The 21,248-nt window shown below is 48.4% G+C and overlaps 1 protein-coding gene across 1 annotated transcript in view; it reads right to left on the bottom strand.

The window, feature by feature from the left end:
- LOC132578151 (sodium channel protein type 5 subunit alpha-like) overlaps positions 1 to 20,742 on the bottom strand; it is a 431,998-nt gene extending 411,256 nt beyond the window's left edge. The window contains 2 exon segments of the mRNA XM_060248007.1: positions 16,797 to 16,914; positions 20,422 to 20,742. Of these exon segments, the coding sequence (XP_060103990.1) occupies positions 16,797 to 16,914; positions 20,422 to 20,688 (385 nt within the window). The 5' untranslated portion in view covers positions 20,689 to 20,742.
- Between the last annotated feature and the right edge of the window lie 506 nt (positions 20,743 to 21,248).

Here is a 21,248-nt window from a genome sequence, read left to right as displayed (position 1 = left end):
AGCTCAAGTTGACTCAGCCTTCCATCCTTCCGAGGTTGGTTAAATGAGTCCCCAGCTTGCTAGGGGGAAAGTGGAGATGACTGGGGAAGGCAATGGCAAAACAGCCCGTAAAAAGTCTGCCATGAAAACGTTGTGAGAGCAACGTCACCCCAGAGTCGGAAACGACTGGTGTTTGCACAGGGGACTACCTTTGCCTTAGAAGAGCCCTGCGGCGCAGAACGTTAAAGCTGCAGTATTGCAGTCCTAAGCTCTGCTCACGAGTCATGTCCTGAGTTCGATCCCCGACGGAAGCTGGTTTTTCAGGTAACCGGCTCGAGGTTGACTCAGCCTTCCATCCTTCCGAGGTCGGTCAAATGAGTCCCCAGCTTGCTGGGGGAAAAGTGTAGATGACTGGGAAGGCAACGGCAAAACAGCCCGTAAAAAGTCTGCCGTGAAAACGTTGTAAGAGTAACGTCACCCCAGAGTCGGAAACGACTGGTTTTTGCACAGGGGACTACCTTTATCTTATAAGAGTCCCGTGGTGCAGAGTGTTAAAGCTGCAGTACTGCAGTCCTAAGTTCTGCTCACGACCTGAGTTCGATCCCCGGCAGTAGCTGGGCTTTCAGGTAGCTGGCTTGAGGTTGACTCAGCCTTCCATTCTTCTGAGGTCGGTAAAATGAGTCCCCAGCTTGCTGGGGGAAAAGTGTAGATTACTGGGGAAGGCGATGGCAAACCACCCCATAAAAAGTCTGCCGTGAAAATGTTGTGAAAGCAACGTCACCCCAGAGTCGAAAACGACTGGTGCTTGCATAGGGGACCTTTCCTTTCCTTTCCTTCACTACCTGAAAGAGTCTCAGAGCAGCTTACAATCTTCTTTCCCTTCCCCTCCCCACAACAGACACAAGGGCTGCCAAGCCCCTGGGCTGGGTGGGGGTTCTCCTGCCCTGGAGGTTCCCAACACACCAGTCCACATTGAGCCGGTGGGGGAACCTCCCCCAACATCGCCAGCGCGATGATGTCACCCGCAAGTGACGTCATTGCGCCGGCAATGTTGCATGCTGGCCGCTCTAGCTGTTTCTGGGAAAACTCTATGGTTTCCCCAAACGCTCTAGCAATTTGGGAGGGAAAATTCTATGGTTACAGTAGGTACCATAGAGTTTTTCCCTCCCCAAATGCTAGAGCATCCAGGAAAACCATAGAGTTCTCCCAGAAACGCCTAGAGTGGCTGGCACGCGAGGAAAGTCCCCCACCGGAGGCCGCAGGGGACATGGCAATCCTAACAGACACTCTGTGAGTTAGATGGGCCTGAGAGCTCTCCCAGAACTGCTCTTGAGCAGAACATCCTTGAGAGAACTTGTGGCTGACCCAAGGTCACATCAGGAGTTGCATGTGGAGGAATGGGGAATCGAACCTGGTCTGCACACTTAACCACAACACCAAACTGGCTCTACAGGGTCAAGGGTTGCAAGGTCTCCCTGGTGCCAGAGAAGGGTGTGTGTATGGGTGGGGGGGGGGGGTTGCCAGCTCCAGGTTGGGGAATTCTTGGAGATTTGGGGATGGATCCTGGGGAGGGCAGTGACCTCAGTGGGGTACAAATGCCACATAGTCCAGCCTCCATTTTCTCCAGGGGAACTGATCTCTGTAGCCTCTGTAGTAATTCCAGGGGATCCCCAGGTACCTATAAGGGCCCCAAGTTTCCTACAGGCCAAAAATATAAGAAATACTAACCAACGGTGATACATTCCCGCACTTCCCCTCCTCTTAGAACCATTGGCTTGGTTTTTATTGTATTCTAGAATATGCATGGTGAAAAGCCACCCCTACCAGCCCTACACGTCAAACTAAATTAGATGCAGGGTTGCGGCAGGGAAACGCCCCCCAACTGGACAAGAGCAGAAGCCAAGTTTAGGTTCTGTTTAAATAGACTCTAACCAAACGCCTGCTGTGGATGAGAGCACAGGTGCTCGGCGCAAGTTCAGCATGTCCAGCAAAGGAAAGAGGCCCCCCTGAAGGAAGACGAGAGCAGCAACAACTGGGAAGGGAGATAAAAGACTGGAAGCGGAGTTCTCTCGAATGAGTCCTAAACCCCACCACCACTTGCAGGGATGCTTATACAGGGAAACCTAAAGAGCAGCCGCTATTTCAGCAGCGTAGAACCACCGCAGAATAACATTAGCAAAAGAGGCAGGCCTCTGGTCCTTGTAACTGGTGATGCCTGGGATCGAACCTGGGACCTTTTGCATACCAGACGGACGCTCTGCCACTGAGCAGGGCCAGCCCTAGACTGTCTGACACCCTAGACAAGGCTACCTTCTGGTGTCCCCCCCCCTCCCCGATAACGTCATCAAGGCACTTGGGGGTACCCAATATGGCACCCCGAGAAGCCGGTGCCCTAGGCACACAACTCTACGTATTCCAACATCAGAGGCAGCCAGGAAGACTTATAAGAAAGGAGAAGACCTCAGCTCAGCTAGCCAGGGAGCACAGGCTGCTGATAGAATTGAAGGGTGAAAGTCATGCAGCCCAGTTAATGTGCAGATCACCTAAGAACCCCAAAGGGATGCCAGGATAGAGACGATGAGTAGCTGTGAATCGATTCAGTCAATTAAAAGTTGCATGAGGGATCCTGATTATAAGAGTATGCCGGTTGGAAGTTGCAGGGTATGAATCCATTCCAGTGCAAATTCTTCCTTCGACAAAAAATACCAAGCTAAAGTCGAGACAGCACCCTGCCAACAAAAGTCTGTATAGTCAAAGCGATGGTATTCCCAGTAGTCATGTATGGCTGTGAGAGCTGGACCATAAGGAAGGCCGAGTGCAGAAGAATAGATGCTTTTGAGCTGTGGTGCTGGAGAAGAATCTTGAGAGTCCCTTGGACTGCAAGAAGATCAAATCAGCTAGTCCTAAGGGAAATCAACCCTGACTGTTCCCTGGAAGGTGAGATGCTGAAGCTGAAGCTCAAATGCTTTGGCCACCAAATTAGAAAGGAGCACTCCCTGGAGAAGACCCTGATGCTGGGAAAGACAGAAGGCATAAGAAGAAGGGGACGGCAAAAGAGGAGATGGCTGGACAGCGTTACTGATGTAACAAACATGAATTTGAGTAGAATTCAGTGGAAGACAGGAGGGCCTGGTGTGACTTTGTCTATGGGGTCACAAAGAGTCGGACTCGACTGTGCAACTGAACAACAACAACAAAAACGTTTTGGGCGGCTGTAGTAAAATCTTGTTTTAACTCAGGTAGGTAGTCCCCTGTGCAAGCATCGGTCGTTTCCGATTCTGTGGTGATGTTGCATCACAACGTTTTCACAGCAGACTTTTTACAGGGTTGTTTTCCACTGCCTTCCCCAGTCACCTACACTTTCCCCCCAGCAAGCTGGGTACTCATTTTACTGACCTCAGAAGGATGGAAGGCTGAGTCAACCTTGAGCTGGCTACCTGAACCCAGCTTCCGCCAGGATCGAACTCAGGTAATGAGCAGAGAGCTTGGACTGCAGTATTGCAGCTTTACCACTCTACGCCACGGGGGCCATGCGTAGGCCTCCCTTTTAGTGTGTGTGAAGAAATGCCTTTTCTCCTGGAGGGAGACTGGCAGACAGCAAGTTCCCTCTTGGCATTTTAAAAGGTTTTCTTCCCCCTACAGGCTGGGAAGGAGGAAATCTCAATGGCTTTCCAGGCACACCTCTAATTCCTGGAAAGTCCCTATATTGATCAGATGGTGGCAGTGTAGGGTTGCCAAGTCCAATTCAAGAAATATCTGGGGACTTTGGGGGTGGAGCCAGGAGACTTTGGGGGTGGAGCCAAGATCAAGGCTATGTCAAGCACAATTGAACTCCAAAGGGAATTCTGGCCCTCACATTGAAAGGGACGGCACACCTTTTCAATTCCTTCCTTCCATAGGAAATAATGAAGGATAGGGGCACCTTCTTTTGAGGCTCATAGAATTGGACCCCCTGGTCCAATCTTTTTGAAACTTTGGGGGTATTTTGGGGAGAGGCACTAGATGCTATACTGAAAATTTGGCACCTCTACCCCAACTAACAGCCCCTCCCCCGCAAGCCCCAGCTCAATTCTCCATGATTTTCTATGGGAATAAATCTCCATAGGGAATAATAGAGTTCCCAGCAGATATTTCCCTCCCCTCCTCCTGCTTTCTGACGACCCTGAAGCGGGGGGAGGGTCTCCAAACCGGGGGATCCCCTGCCCCCACCTGGGGATTGGCAACGCTATGGCAGTGACAACTTGTGAATAAAAGCCCCACCAGGGAGTTGGGAATCCCCTAGGAGGGTAGAACAGGATGGGGCCTGCAGGCCAAATCAGGCCTGTTCTCCCTCAGTGTATGACAGCTCTCTGGTTTATGTCTGTTATGTATGTGAAGGCAGGCCTGGACATGCTGGGTGTAAGTTCCTGCCTGGCTCATTGGAGCTACAGGCCTGAGCTTGAGACGCATCACAATAGACTGAGAGGATCCTGGGATCAGCCAATGAGGATGCATATTCTAATGAAGGATCCAAAAGGGGCACTATCACAGATAGGCTTCCCAACCCTCCCGCCCTGGCGGGGGACCCCAAGATTTCCAACCTCTTCCCCCGCTCCCCAAAAAAACGGAAGCGGGGGGAGGGGGGAAACGGCGCCAAGGAGCGCGGCGAGCTTCCCCTTCTAGGACCCGGACTCGCGGCTCGCCACGCTCCTGGCCTGCCTCCACCCTCCCCTTCTCTGATCTTACCTCAGAGGCGGAGCGGGCAATGGCGTTGTGCTGCCGCCGCCTCTTCTCGGCTTCATCTTAGCTGCTCCTCCGAGATGGGCTCAGCCTGAGCCCATCTCCGAGGAGCAGCTAAAATGAAGCCGAGAAGAGGCGGCAGTAGCGCAGCGGCCACCCGCTCCGAGATGGGGAAGCTCGCCACGCTCTTGGTGCCGTTTCTCCCCCTCCCCCTAGCCCTACCCCAGTGTCTCCTGGCTCCACCCCCAAAGTCCCCAGATATTTCTGAAATTGGACTTGGCAACCCTAATCACAGATGAGTTTCTGCTTCTTGAGGGCTGGGTTTCTCCTGCCCCAGCTGTATATATTGCCACACGGTCTGGTGCTTAGCAGTAGTTTGTAGTCACTTAGTAGAGATGCTGAATCACTAATCAAAAGCTTTTATCACTACGCAAGAGCCTCCACAAGTATCGAACCCACTATCTAACAATGTCTTTTGCCATGAAGACAAGAAGAAGAGCCCTGCCGGCTGAGACGCATTTCCAGTTGTCTCCTTCCACCGTTTGAAAACTCAGCTACAGAACTGGAAGCCGCTGCCAGGTAAGAAAGCATTTTCCCACAGCACAAAGACAATCCCCTTTTAAGACAACGGAATCTTTTCTTGCGTGCCCTAAATCTACCGTTAAAAAAAAAAAAAGAAAACCCTGCTCAAGTAGCTAACTAGCCCCGTTATCCCCACGTGGACACTTAGAAACCAATAATTGGACTCCGGGGGACCCATCGTCCAAAGCCTGATTCAAAAACATCTTCCACTGCTGGGACTTCTTCCTCCCCGTGAATGGCAGCGGAGAAGAGTAGGTGGTTACCCTCATTTTCTGCTCTTATTATTTTATGAACGTTAACCTCTTATAATAGGGAGAAACAACTGGAGGCCCAGTGGGGCTTTTGCTGAGGTCCCCAGGAAAAAAAATGCATCCCTTTCATTAGTCCCTTTCACCGCTTTCTCCCATGTGAGCCAAGGGCTCCTTAAGGAACTCCTCCTTCTGTGAACAGCAATGGTGAATTTGTCTTGAATCTTCCTCAGGCAAAGGAGGAGGGGGAGGAGTACAAGGAGGAGAAGGAGGAGGAGGGGAAGAAGATGATGATGATATTGGATTTATATCCTGCCCTCCACTCCGAATCTCAGAGTGGCTCACAATCTCCTTTAATTTTTTCCCCCCACAACAGACACCCTGTGAGGTGGGTGGGGCTGAGAGAGCTCTCACAGCAGCTGCCCTTTCAAGGACAACTCCTGCCAGAGCTATGGCTGACCCAAGGCCATTCCAGCAGCTGCAAGTGGAGGAGTGGGGAATCAAACTCGGTTCTCCCAGATAAGAGACCTCAGGGGGAAATAGGCAGGTTTGCAAGTTCTTCTTTACCACAGAAGTTGCCCAGAGACCTAGAGCCGTGAAAGAGTGCAAGAGCCTAGGGAGTCGCTGGAAGGAGGGACTGAATTAAAGAGGGCAGCACAGAGTTCCCCCTTAGTTTCAGAACTCTTGTAGGAGCTGTATTTATTAACCTAAGTTTCAATGATGCAAACGGTGGTCAGTTATTTAAGTGGTACATGTTTCCTTCTCCCATTGGTGCCAAAAAATAATTCCTTAACCTTTCCCTATCCTGGTTTTATGGGAACTGTTATTCCCAGCATTTGTTTTGTTTTGTTTAAAAGTCTCCTTCTAGTATGGCTGTGTTGTCAAGTGCATACATATGTATTTTATCTTTCTGTGCAAAGAAAGTATTAAGAGTTTTAAGAAAGACAATATTTGTTCAAGACATACAGCTCTCAAACATCTGCCGTTTATTCAGTGTGGCTCTTACATTATGTAAGTTTGGCCACCCCTGCCCTACAGGGTCACCATAAGTCAGCTGTGACTTGATGGCACACCCCACTCACTTCCACGTGTCCCTCTTGGGAGTAGGTGGCGTGGATAAGCTGTAGTGTAATTTAATGGGGGGAGGATATTCTGGAAAACGTCTCGATGAGGACCTCCCCCCACCCCATGTTAGGTTTTCTCTGCTTTTTTGGTTGAGGTCAGGGATGGCCAAACTTGCTTAACATAAGAGCCACTTAGAATAAACATCAATTGTTTGAGAGCTGCAAGACATGAATGTTAGAGGAAGGAAGGAAGGAAGGAAGGAAGGAAGGAAGGAAGGAAGGAAGGAAGGAAGGAAGGAAGGAAGGAAGGAAGGAAGGAAGGAAGGAAGGAAGGAAGGAAGGAAGGAAGGAAGGAAGGAAGGAAGGAAGGAAGGAAGGAAGGAAATCAATGGCAGGGAGGGAGAGGTGGAAAGAAAGCAACCAGCTGACTTGTCTCAGAGAAGTGATTTAAAGAGACAAATGCTTTATGCACGCCGGACGACGGAATGACAGGGGCTTCGAGAGCCACACAATATGCATAAAAGACCCACACGAGGCTCCCAAGCCACAGTTTGGCTACCTGTTATGATCCTGGGCCTAGTGAGGCCTACAGGCCCCGGGGAAACCTGCTTAGGAGTTACTGGGAAAAGCCTACATCTCCCAGGATCCCCTGTGTCCCTCTGATTGGGTAGTGAAGTTTTTGGAGGGAAACAGGCCCAGAGAGGGGTGGGGCCTGGGAAGAGAATATATAAAGGCCAAGCCCAGTTAGTGAGTGTTCTTTTCCTAGGAGGCAGAGCTGAGGAGGAGGTGCTGCCAGGAAGAGACCCTTGCCCTGAGAGGAAGGGTGAGTAGGCTAGGTCTGACTGAGACAGTAGGGACTGTAAGTTCATACAAGCTAGGGCATTTGTTTATTTTCCCTTCACCCTTTTACTGTTTTATTGCACCCTGTTAATTTATATTGCACTGAAATAACCCTTTTTGTTGTTGTTGTTGTTCACTCTGCCTGGTCCTCATGCCTATTATTTGGCCTAAGCTACAGGAGGCCTGAAGGGCTTGGGAGGGGACTCTGGGCCTTCTCAAGGGGAACCCTTAACCCAGAGTGGTGGCAGCACTTGGTAAGACCCCCCTGAGTCGTGACACCACTCCTGGTTGAGGTCATCCCAAGTCCCTCATTCAGTAACTGCAGCCAGTTTCCATACAGTTGGAGGACATTCTTTCAAGGCTTAGATTGCCTCTGACAGATAAGTTCCCCTGAAAAGCCCCCAAGCTTGGATACTGCTCAGAGCAATTGCAAGAAATCCGTTTGCCGTTTCACAGCAGATCACTTAGAAGAAAACAACGGCAAGCTTTATCTTCATGTGGTGTCCAAATTCTAGGTCCCCTGTTACCAAAACTCAAGGGAATGTCAGAAACAGAGTCCAGGGTAGTACAAAAAATAATTGATCAGATGTGGAGTGTGGAACAGGAAAAATCTCAAATTTTGGGGAGGAACAAAAATGTACTCAAAAGTCCTAAAGGATGGTTCTTGGTATGAGGTGTAGATCCCAGGTTCCTCAATTTTTTTATTTTTAAGAGACGGACAAATTCACTGCGAAAATCTCAGAAACTGAGAAACTGATCTGTAAGATTTCTGCTGGTCAAAGGCAGAGTTCCCAGCTCTGGGTTCAGAAATACCAGGAGATTGGGGGGTGGAGCTTGGGGAAGATGGAGTTTGGGGAGGGGAGGATATAATGCCATAGAGTCCACCCTCCAAAGCAGTCATTTTCTGCAGGGGTCTAGGACGTGTGGAGATCAATGGTAACAGTGGGAGATCTCCAGGTGTCACCTGGAGGCTGGCAACCCTAGGACAGGGCTAAAATGCCCACCCCCCACCTAGCTCCTTCTCTAGAATAAGTTGTTCCAAGAAGTAAACTTTGCAGGATAAATATTGCAAAACGAGAGCTGTTTCGCACCGTTGCTTAACCTGTAATTTAGACTGTTGCCGAATCTTCTTAGCTTTCATGTCGCAATTTGGTTCGCCCGCGTACAGCTTTTTATGGGGTTACGGAGTGCTCCCGGTCTTGCCATGGCCGCACATTTCAATGCTTTCTGAACTATAATGCTGTCTCATTAAATACACGCTTCGCTTGCAAACACTCCTCCTGCTAAAGGTTACGGAAGCTAAACGCGAGCTTTGCTTAGTCACCAGCGACGTGCATTTTAATAACTGGATTAAAGCCACCCAGCATTCCAGTCCTCTGTGAAATCCCGGCCACCGAGCCTATGCTTTCGTATTCAGATCCGTGCATGGATATTAGTGTTTTGATGCAAAGAGGTCAGGATCTTTCAAGCTCCGGGGAAAACATTGGCGCTTTTGAGCTGCACCCAACAAACCACCTTCAGTCCTTGCTTTAAAAAAAAACATCCCCACAACGCCCACACTTATTGAAGACCATACTGTTTGTTGTCAAATCTCTCCAGAATGCAGCCAGGAAGACAGAGAGTCTGAGAATGTAAAGCCTTCAAAATGTGGTTTGTAAAGGGGGGGGGCGGGGGATGGAATGGCTTTTGCCCTGCCTCATATACAGAGTTTGATCGCCTTGACAGCATCTCTAGAGCAAAAAGGAATAGCCGCAAGGAGTCCCCGGAAATGTCATGAGGCGTATTTGTCTCGTAGCTCAAGAATATCGTTGGGAGCAAGAAACCTGACCCTCACTCCAACACAAGGAAACACAAAACACCAATTTTGCCTCTTTGCCGGTGATGCCACAGCCATCCACCAGGTTCAACGCCCAGAGATTGTGTCTTCACTGATGTGGCCAAGAATCCATAGAATCATAGCATTAAAAAGTTGGAAAGAGCCTACAGACAATCCACACCAACCCCATGTAGCATATAGAATGGCCTAAAGCATCCCTGACAAATAGTCATTCAACCTCCACTTAGACACCTCCAAGGATGAAGAACCAACAATATCCCTGGGCAACCGACCACACTACTGAACTGCCTTTATCGTGCAAAAGTTTCTTCCACTGATGCAGTACCACTTCTTGCCACATGTCGAGGTGGTGCTAAAGAGCAGGAAAGAATAGCCCAGTGATTACATAAGTACGGTGGCCCAGAGGGTAAGGTACCTTGGTCCCACTAGCAGACCCTTTGATACAAGATTGGAGCACCTTACAACTCTCGAGAGCAATGGGAAGAGTTCTCGATAACGGTTCATGAAATTTCTCCATGAGGCGGGTGATCCTGTACATCTCTAAGGGCAACCTGAACTGTACTCTGCTCTTGTTTGTGCACTTTTATCAGTAGAAACTCAGCATTCTGTTGGTTCATCTCCCTGCAGGATGCTGCACGTGGATGGCCCTCTACACCAAGCAGAGTTTGACATTACATTCCTCTAATTGGAAGGAATGCAGGTGAAGGGAAGATAAAGTGACTCAGAAAAGCTTCAGCTTCCTCCAGAAGCCGCCCGCTTGGAAGCCTGAAAGCCTTCTGTCACTTCTCTAAGTGAACTTCATGCAGAGAAGATGCTGAAGAAGCCGACAGACCGGATTGCGGGGAGGTCAAGGAGAACCGAAGCGGCACAAAAATAGGCCTCGGAAATGGCAGTCTAATCTGAGAAGAGCCCTGGATGGGAATGGCCAGAGCCCCTTCAGCCCTGGAATCTGCTTTCAGTTGCAGGACTTACCTACAAATATGTGAAGCAATAATGGCCAGATCTTGTGAGCGATATTCAGACAAGCCTTTGTTCACTGCCAAACTGTATCTATACCAAGATTAGGAGGAGGAGAACAGGTCAGAGGGCACAGCTCCTGTGCCACCACGAACTCTGCAACCTGATTTTGGAATTCTTAATATCCCTGACCTGGATGACACAGGATGGCCCACTTTCATCAGAGCTCAGAAGCTAAGCAGGATCAGCCCTGGTTTGTACTTGGATGGGAGACCACCAAGGAAATCCAGGGTAGCTACACAAATTCAGGCAATGGCAAACCAGCTTCTGCTGATCAGGGTGGTCCAGAAAGATCTAGTCTTCCATCTTGTCAGATTTGAGAAAAAGAAGAAGACTGCAGATTTATACCCCGCCCTTGTAAGACTCGGAGCGGCTTACAATTGCCTGTATCTTCTCCCCCCTATGAAGTGGGTGTTTTGGGGCTGAGAGAGCTCTCAAAGCAGCTGCTCTTTTAAGGACAACTCCTGCGAGAGCCATTCCAACAGCTGTAAGTGGAGGAGTGGGGAATCAAACCCGGTTCTCCCAGGTAAGAGTCCGCACACTTAACCACTGCACCAAACTGACTTTCTGCTAAGCAGGGTTGGCCCTGATTAGTACCTATGGGAGACCACCAAGGAAGTCCAAAATCACTACAGAGGACTTCTGAATGTCCCTTGCTTTGAAAACCCTAGAGTCACCTGCAAGTCAGTGACACTTTTCAAAATTAATACAGTAATAATACAGTAGACACAATATCCCACCCTTAATTTCTCCCTTTGCTGTGATTTCCTGTTCATTCTTCAGGCTCAACCCCTAAACACATGAAACTTCCTTATACTGGGTCAGAGCAATAGTCTTGTCTACACTGAACCCCAGCAGTTGTCCCATGTCTCAAGCTGAGGTCCTTCCCATCGCCTACTAATAGATGCTTTGTACCGGAAACACCAAGGATTGCACCTCAGACCTTCTGCATGCAAAGCAGATGCTCTGGCATTAAGCCACAGTCCCTTCCAGGGAAATCCCCCTAGGGAAATCTCTTGCAAGTGACTCATCTCTGTTGAAGTAGTCAAAGCGCACTTGCTGTCATGGCTCAGCGACAGTGAGGACTCCTCAGAGGAGGAGGGGCCCTGCGTAGCAAGTACAGAGTCAATAGAAGCTGATCAGCAGGAAAAATGAGGGGTAGGCATGCCAGGATTTACAGCCAAAAGGTGGTTCAGAATAACCTCTGCACTCCAGCTCTAATTCAGCAGGTGAATTCAGCAGTTAGCCACTCCCAGTCCTCTGGAATCACCTGCACCTTTGGAATGCCACAGAAGAAGGCTGAGAACAGAGTTACAGGTTGGAGGCAAAGTGCACGTCTCTTGGCTCAATGTCAGCAACATGTTGATAGTGAAGATGAGTCTTTACAAGACTGTTCCTGAGAAGCTAGCTGTTTGTTGTGTGACGTTTGGGTGTTCAGCTGTTAAGTCTCCTGAAAGATGCTTTCGGGCATGGATGCAATGCAGAAGACACTGAACTGCCAATACTGTCGAGATTAATTACTGGAAAACCTGATCTTGGATTGAACAACCCTGGACTTTAGAGAGCCCTTTGACCTTGTTATCTTTGAGAAGCAGCAAGAAATACTGTAATCTGATAACCAGAAGCCAACAAGGCAGTACATCTGCATTACTAAATAATACTGACCAACAACCACGTGTCTCACCTAGGGCTTCTGCTTGTCTATTTTAGCTCCAGGAGGAAACTATCCATGGAGGCCAGAGGAGAACAACAAAAAAGGTTTACGCAGGATCTGAGGCAGAGCACTGGAATGGCCCATGATTCAGCCTTCCAACTTCATAACTCCATATTTTCATCAGAGTCCTTTACAATGTTTCCCGCATTGAATGGAGAGCCAGCAAAATGAGGTGTTCCCACAGCAGTCAATAGATCTAGTCTTCTTTGCTCGCTTCACTAATCCTTGCTCAAACAGTCATTGACTCAAGTTGCTTTTTGCAGCAGTTATGGACTTCCTACTGAGCCAAGCTGTTCTCTGTTTGTAAAGGATTCCCTTGATGGAAATGTCTTTCATCCACAGGGAGGAGTGTCCTGCTGAACACAGAGATGTGTCTCCGGTCTGCTAGGAGGAGAGGAATTTTCTTCCTCATCTCAGTTGGTGAGTGGAAGAAAGACTTGGCAGCCCAAAAATGCTGGTCCTTCAATGTAAACAGAGGCACTGCTAGAACCAAACCCGCTACCGGAACTGTGTTCCCTTTGGCTCAAGTTCATATTCCTGATCTTCTAGATTTTCTGCCGTTTAGTAGGAGCTCTTCTTGAGTAGTGACTGGATAAGAACAGCCCTGATGGATCAGAAGCTCAGAAGATCAAACCAGGATCCATCAAGTCCAGCCTCCTGTCTTACACAGTGGCCAACCAGTTCCTCTGGAGGGTCGACAACAGGGCATAAAGGCCGAGAGCTTCCCTTGATAAGAACATCTCAGAAGAGCCCTGCTGGATCAGACCAGGATCCATCAAGTCCAGCATCTTGTTTCAAACAGTGGCCAACCAGCTCCTCTGGAGGTCCACAGAGGCGGAGACCTGTCAATGATATTGCCTCCTAGTACTGGGATTCAGAGAGTTCCGTTCAGTCACCGTGGCTATCCTTCATAAATCTGTCTAATCCCCTTTCAAAGCCATCTATGTCTTTGGCACCCCTACATCCTCTAGCATCAAATTCCATATTTTAATCACCCATTGAGTAATGTTTCAGATTCTGCTTAGAGAAAGACAAAGATAGAAAGAGCGAGAAAGAGACAGAGACAGAGAGACAGATACCGATTTCACACTCACCTTATGCCACTCTCCCGATCGTCTTCTCAGCGTGGCTTTCTTCTGATTTCCCACTATCTGCCCTGGGGCTGCAGCAAGGATTGTTGTTTTTGCGCAGCAAACAGGAACCACTAAAAACCAGTTTCTGTTTGCTGCACGAAAACGCTGATCCTTGCTGCAGCCCCAGGACAGATAGTGGGAAATTGGAAGGAAGCCACGCTGAGAAGACGGACGTGAGAGCACCGTAAGGTAAGTGCAAAATCAGTCAGAGAGAGACAGAGAGAGAGCGAAAGAGACAACAACTTACACAATGCTTTCCTCCCTAAGTGGGACTCAACTTTAATACCCCCTTTTCCATTCTATCATCAGAACAACCTTGTTAGGTAGGTCAGGTGCTGAGACAGGGACCAGCCCAGCAGTCTCCCATGGCAGAAGGATTGGCACCTGGATGTTTCAGACCTAGGGTTGCCAACCTCCAAGTAGTAGCTAAAGATCTCCTGGGTTTACAACTGATCTCCAGGTGATAGAAAGCAGTTCACCTGGAGAAAATGGCTGCTTAGAATGGTAGATTCTGTGGCATTATACCCCACTGAAGTCCTTCCCCTCCTCGAACCCCAAACTTTTCAGAATCTACACCCCCCTAAATCTACTCAGACCCTAATCCAGTCTTCTATTCAGTATACTACACTGGTTTTACCATTGCTGGTAGAAGACAGAGGCTTGGATCCCACCTATATTTCCACAAACATAAGGCGGGAGGAGGAATATTTGCTGATTCCAACCTCCCATGTGAAAAACACATAAGTCCCATGGATCAAACCAATAGTCCATCTAGTCAAGCCTCCTGTCTCCCACCATGGCCAACCAGTTCCTCTGGAGGGCCAACAACAGGGCATAGAAGCTGAGGCCTCTATTAGAACATAAGAAGCCTGCTGGATCAGACCAGAGGTACATCTAGTCCAGCATCATGTCCCACACAGTGGTCAGCCAGTTCCTCTGGACAGCCAACAACAGAGCATAGGGGCTGAGGCCTTCCCGATGTTGATTCCTAGTTCTGGATTCAGAGGATTAGGACCTCTGAATGTGGCATTTCTCCTCACACACCATGGCTAGTAGCCATTGATAGACATATCCTCCATTAATCTACTTAATCCAGGGGTAAGGAACGCTGGCTCTCCAGATGTGTTTTGCCTACAACTCCCACCAGCCCCAGCCAGCATGGCCAACGGCTAGGGCTGATGGGAGTTGTAGGCAAAAAACATCTGGAGAGCCAACGTTCCCTACTCTTGATCTAATCCCATTTAAAGCTATTTTTTCCTGTAGCCATCACCACCTCCTCTGGCAGCAAATCCCACAGTTTAATAACTCTGTGTCAAGTAGTCATTTCCATTTGTCTGCCCTGAACCTCCTGGCCATCAGCTTCAATGGATATCTTCAAGTTCTAGTATTTTGGGAGAGAAAGAAAATGTTGACATGCTGCAACTGGGAGTTTGAAGCTTCCCAGGAATAGCTTATGGGGTGTCCATTGGTGTTCCCCCCTTGAGCTCACACAGATCTAGGTGTGATCCAAGCTACATACAGGTCTGAATGTTATCTGCACTGTAAACCCCAAAGCAAACCACTGATTGCTGCAAGGCTAAAACAGAGAACCTGTTTGGGGATAGAGATTCCTAAACTGTTAGTTAACTGTAGAATATTCTTCTTTTCCGAGGCATCAGGAATATTCTTCCACCTGATGCATTCCCTCCACCTGATGCCTTTAACCGAGGCTTTTTTTGTTGTTGCAGGAATTCCTTTGCCTATTAGGTCACATACCCCTGATGTAGCCAATCCTCCAAGTGCTTACAGGGCTCTTAATACAGGGGCTCCTGTAAACTCATGGAGGACTGGCTACATAGGGTTGTGTGGCCTAATATGCAAAGAAGAGGAAGATATTGGATTTATATCCTGCCCTCCACTCCGAATCTCAGAGTCTCAGAGTGGCTCACAATCTCCTTTATCTTCTCCCTCAACAACAGACACCATGTGAGGTGGGAGGGGCTGAGAGGGCTCTCACAGCAGCTGCCCTTTCAAGGACCACCTCTGCCAGAGCTATGGCTGACCCAAGGCCATTCCAGCAGGTGCAAGTGGAGGAATGGAGAATCAAACCTGGTTCTCCCAGATAAGAGTCCGTGCACTTAACCACTACACCAAACTGGAGTTCCTCCTACAAAAATAAGCCCTGCCTTTAGCTAGCTGGTGTAAGTCTCGCAGAAATCCAGGGAAAGGCTTTCTCGTTAATCGCCATGCCAGGGAGGGGAAAAGATTCACCAGTTGAATATATGGGTCAGGCTGCTCTTAAATGCACATGAGCAGTGCTGGATGTCCTTTTTTGTGTGGTTGCTGATACTAGCAGTCCAAGCCGAGTCACAAACTGGGGAAATACTGTCTAATTAAAAAAAGGTAAAGGTAGTCCCCTGTGGAAGCACCAGTCGTTTCCGACTCTGGGGTGACGTTGCTTTCTTGACGTTTTCACGGCAGACTTTTTACGGGGTGGTTTGCCATTGCCTTCCCGAGTCATCTACACTTTCCCCCCAGCAAGCTGGGGACTCATTTGACTGACCTCGGAAGGATGGAAGGCTGAGTCAACCTCGAGCCGGCTACCTGAACCAGCTTCTGCTGGGATTGGACTCAGGTCATGAGCAGAGGGCTTCGACTACAGTTCTGCAGCTTTACCACTCTGCGCCACGGGGCTCTTACTGCCTAATTTGGGGCAATGTAAATGCTGCAAATTTGACCTATCGTAGGAGGAAATACCAGGCACAGAATCCAGCTTCCTGAAAACCTCAACTTTCATTAAAAAAAAAAAATTATAGCCCTTTGGCCTGAAGGAGTGCTGACATTTCAAAAGCCAAAGGGATGGCGGAATAACCTTTGTGGTCCTTAAGCAAGCCTAGAATGTATTACAGAAAAAGAGGGCAATCATCTGTGTAATTTCTTCAGTTCACAGAATTCAGCTTTTTTTTTGGCGGGGGGGGGGGGGGAGGTGCAGAAATTTAATTGGCTGAGCATGGAATTTCAATTGTTGCTTCATGTGCATGGTATATGCAAGCAAGCCGGTTTGTAGTCCCCGCTGCAGTACATACACATAAGCTTAGGAAGCTCCCCTTTACAGAGTCAGACACTTCGTCCATCTAGCTCAATATCGGGGCTTTTTTTTTTTAGCAGGAACTCCTTTGCATATTAGGCCACACACCCCTGATGTAGCCAATCCTCCAAGAGCTTACAGTAGGCCCTGTATGAAGAGCTCTGTAAGCTCTTGGAGGATTGGCTACATCGGGGGGGGGGCGTGGCCTAATACGCAAAGGAGCTCCTGCTACAAACAAAGGCCCACTCAGTACTGTCTACTGTGGCTAACAGCAGCTGTTGGGCAGGAAACAAGCTTTCCCATCATGCAACTCTGGATCATTTAGCTGTGAATCCCAGGGGTTAAACATGGGGCCTTTTGCAGGCAAGAGATGCACTGAACCCTTAAGTCACCCATCTCCACGAGCTGATGCTGAGTAGACATCACTACATTACTTTAAAACAACAGTTTCTGAATTCTGAATTTGAATGGCAAAAGGCACAAAGCCCCATAATTCACTTTGACACACAGGAGCAATGAAACAGAATAACTTCTCAACCCACGTCCTTTGGCACTGGGCAGGATTCCGAAGGAGCAAATCTGAGTGAAAGGATATGAATGTACCAAAATTTTAATTGCTGCTCTTCTAACTCGGTGGAAAGGACTAAGTATATGCAAGGCAGGAGTGGCACTAAATCGAAAGATTGTCTTCCCTTTGTTCAGTACTATAAATGTCTGGAAAACAAAAAGAGAGGAGGAAAGAACATTTATCGTCAGTATCACAAGCTGCCACATGATAGAATTCTCCTAAAGTAACAGGCCCGGTCTCTGTCTCTCTTTCAATAACAGCACACCAGAATTCTGCCCAGGCTATTTAGCTTTGTGGCATGTGTGAAAGGATATGTTCAATAGCCCCAACAGTCCTTTTTGGAGGAAGTGAAATAGCCAGGGTGAACAGGCGTGCAGAAATAGGTAGCAACACCTCTTCGAATGATGTGCATCAGCTGCAAAATTCCACATTGATGCGTGCCATGTTACACGGCACATTATTTCCATGGTTTAACGTCACACCCTGGCTAACTGTGCATGGCTCACCTTCAAAAAAAAATAAACCCCAAACAGATGGAACTATGGCTCTTGATGCCACAGTCTTTATATTCTGGTGCAACAGCTTTCTGATCAAGGCACTGCTTTCTCTTCCCTCCACTCCAAAAAAGCGAGTTGTACAACCGCTGTTGCTTGCTCAGGAAACTTTTCTGCAGCTAGGGTTGCCAGCCTCCAGGTGGCACCTGGAGATCTCCCAGTATTGCAGTTGTTCTCCAGATGACCAAAATCAGTTCCACTGGCTGCTTTGGAGAGTGGGCTCTCTGGCATTCTGCTCAGCTGAGGTCCCTCCCCTCCCCAACCCCCTTCCCCAGGATCCACCAATCAAATCTCCAAGCATTTCCCAACCCAGAGCTGGCAACCCTAGCTGCAGCTACAGATTAGCTCTTCTTAAGATCAGGAACAGAATTTAGTGTGGCTGGTTTGCATCTTGGAACACCAGCCTTAAGGAGTAGAATAGCCAACTATTTTCCGGCAGGACCCCTATGCTTTTAAACGCTGAGTGACAAGCAGAAATTCAGCAGGTGAAGCTTCCTACCTCACCACCTCTGAACATAAGAACATAAAGGAAGCCATGTTGGATGAGACCAGTGGCCCCATCCAGTCCAACACTCTGTGTCACACAATAAGAACATAAGGGAAGCCATGTTGGATCAGGCCAATGGCCCATCCAGTCCAACACTCTGTGTCACACATAAGAGAAGTCATGTTGGATCAGGTCAGTGGCCCATCCAGTCCAACACTCTGTGTCACACAGTGGCCAAGAAAACCAAGTGCCATCAGGAGGTCCATCAGTGGGGCCAGGACACTAGAAGCCCTCCCACTGTTGCCCTTTCCCACCAAGCACCAAGAACACAGAGCATCACTTGCCCCAGACGGAGAGTCCCAACAATAAGCTGTGGCTAATAGCCACTGATGGACCTCTGCTCCATATGTTGATGCAATCCCCTCTTGAAGCTGTCTATGCTTACAGCCACCGCCACCCCGTGGCAGTGAATTCCATGTTAATCACCCTTTGGGTGAAGAAGTCCTTCCTTTTATCTGCTCTAACCCGACTGCTCAGCCATTCCATTGAATGTCCACGAGTTCTCGTATTGTTAGGGGAAAAAGTAGTTCTTTCTCTACCCTCTGTATCCCATGCATAATCTTGTAAACCTCTATCCTGTTTGAACAAACCTCACCTGCAGAAACTTTACTTGGCATTTGAGCTTTTAAAGGCATGGGAGCCCTGCCAGAAGAGAGCAGGGAATGGCACTACCCATCAGCACGAGATTGCCCCCAGTTACCAAAAGTACTGCACCGCTGATAGCAAAAGCATTCTTTCGGATGGTCCAAACTGGAACTGCCCATCTATAATTCTGCACTGCCCCTTGCCAATGTTTCATTTACAGAAATACAGTTTGATGGCTTACTGCTCGTCAGCAGTGAAGATTGATCCGCTTCTAGGAATCCGTCTGGATTTTGTCAATTCCTTTTTAAACCCCTGCATAAATTTCTAATGGGCATATTAGCAAAAGTGCCATTATGGATTGTGGCAAAGGAGAGAGACTGGCGAATCACACACAGGCAACAGGGACATGTTGCTACTTGCAAGAAAAGTGGTTTCCGCACTGTGGAAGAAAAAAAAGAAAGAAGAAGACTGCATGGTCTCCTTGTGAGGCTGAACTGGGTCTCCACTGACGATCTCAAGAGCAAGCAAAAAGGAGACACAATTGGGAGAGCAGACGGGTCAGGTGAGGGATGCTCCACCCATTCCCTCACAGTCCAGGGCTTTTTTTTTTGTAAAGGGACTCCTTTGCATATTAGGCCACACCCCTCTGATGTAGCCAATCCTCCAAGAGCTTACAAGGCTTTTATTACAGGGCCTACTGTAAGCTCCAGGAGGATTGGCTACATCCGGGGTGTATGGCCTAATATGCAAAGGAGTTCCGGCTACAAAAAAAGCCTTACCTCATACCATTTTTTCCAGCATTGCATATGTGGGAAACTCAACAGGAGAAAAGCAGGTGTGGAATCACAGAAGTGATGGGGAGGGAAGGGTTAAACACCTCCCCACACCACCTGTTGCTTCCCTCGCCCCAAAGTGTACCTTCCCTTGCTTTTATACATTATTATTTAGAATATTTCGATACTGCAATGAGATTAACAATATAATAATGTGGTTTTCAAAACAGCTTTTTTTAAAAAGAAGAATCACATAGAACACAATTAAAAAGCACAAACATATTCAACATTAGAATTCTTGGTTGATTTCATATTTTCTTATACGAAGGCATATCACCGTCCATGATCAGGAGGAGGAGATAGTTAGCAATGGTCATGGGGTTGAGAGAGAGAGAGAGAGACCGGCCAGCCAGAATCATTATGTTACTTAAATCCGTCTCTAGGAGGACACGACCACAGAAATGTGTGCAGTTAGGCCAGCTATGCTTTTAGATCAGGGGTGGCCAACGCTAGCTCTCCAGATGTTTTTTGCCTACAACTCCCAGCAGCCCCAGCAGCATGGCCAATGGCTGAGATTGATGGGAGCTGTCGACAAACAACATCTGGAGAGCTACTGTTGGCCACCCCTGTTTTAGAGGATACAGTTGTCACATATATACCAGTCCTCCTCCTATATCTTTAACAGAAGCCCAACCGGATGAGGATAAAAAGAAGGAAGGCGTTTCACCCACATCATTTATGGATACTCTGAAAGGCAGAGAAGCTGGGGCAGTTAAAGAAAACGAAAACCTTGTTCGTTGAACCCTCATTTCGCCAGCAGTCCATGGGGACCAACCAGCAGCCATGATCAGGGATGGCTTATCATCTTATCTACACAAATCTGAACCAGATAAGTATGACAAGGGCAGCATCCCCCAGAAATATGTCCACCCCCCCCCCCAATACACATGGATCCCACCTTTGCCATCTTTTTTTTTTTTAAAGACGTTTCCCCCCCCCTCCCTCCGTGACTTAATTTCAAGACATTAAGCATCTGTAGCTTGTCCCCATTCGCATCCTTAAACCAAGAAGAAATCTTTGCCGCTCAGAAAGCGAGAGGAAGACGAGGGGAAAATCCACAGCCTTTCCTCCGCCCGCTCCTCCTCCATCTTTAAAAAACCAAACCAAGAGCACAGGTAGAATGGCAGATTGAACCTTGTGATTGCTGTAGTAAGGGTCAATGTCCTCCAGGGGTTCCCCCACGAGCTCCGATGGAGGAGACCCGTAGATATCGGGGAGCTTCTTGCCGGCCTGTAGGTCAAACTGGGGCCGAGGCTTTTCTTCATCAGCCGCCTGTTCCCTGTATTCCTGCTTGGCATTCCGGGCGATGTTCTCCGCGATTCGCTTCTTGATCGCAGCCAAGGATTCGGGCGTGAACCGATGGAAGCTGTTGGAACCCAGTGGTAACAAGAAGTCGGCCATCTTTTCATCCTGATTCTTCTTTGTACTGGCCTTTATTCCCAATAGTAAAAAACAACTGGAAAGACACAAAGAAAGGGGGAAAATATCCGTAATTAAACAGGAAAGAAGAAGATGATGATATTGGATTTATATCCCGCCCTCCACTCCGAAGAGTCTCAGAGCGGCTCACAAACTCCTTTCCCTTCCTTCCCCACAACAGACACCCTATGAGGTAGATGAAGATATTGATTTATATCCTGCCCTCCACCCCGAAGAGTTTGTGTGGCTCAAAATCTCCTTTCCCTTCCTCCCCCACAACAGACACCCTGTGAGGTAGAAGAAGATGTTGGATTTATATCCCGCCCTCCACTCCGAAGAGTCTCAGAGCGGCTCACAATCTCCTTTATCTTTCTCCCACACAACAGACACCCTGTGAGGTAGATGAAGATATTGGATTTATATCCCGCCCTCCACCCCGAAGAGTCTCACAGCAGCTCACAATCTCCTCTACCTTCCTCCCCCACAACAGACACCCTGTGAGGTGGGTGGGGCTGGAGACGGCTCTCACAGCAGCTGCCCTT

This window comes from Heteronotia binoei, chromosome 10 (genome assembly GCF_032191835.1).
Source record: "Heteronotia binoei isolate CCM8104 ecotype False Entrance Well chromosome 10, APGP_CSIRO_Hbin_v1, whole genome shotgun sequence".
Taxonomy (NCBI): Eukaryota; Metazoa; Chordata; class Lepidosauria; order Squamata; family Gekkonidae; genus Heteronotia; species Heteronotia binoei.
The sequence above is the reverse complement of the archived record's forward strand: the minus strand, read 5'-3'. Positions and strand labels throughout refer to the sequence as shown.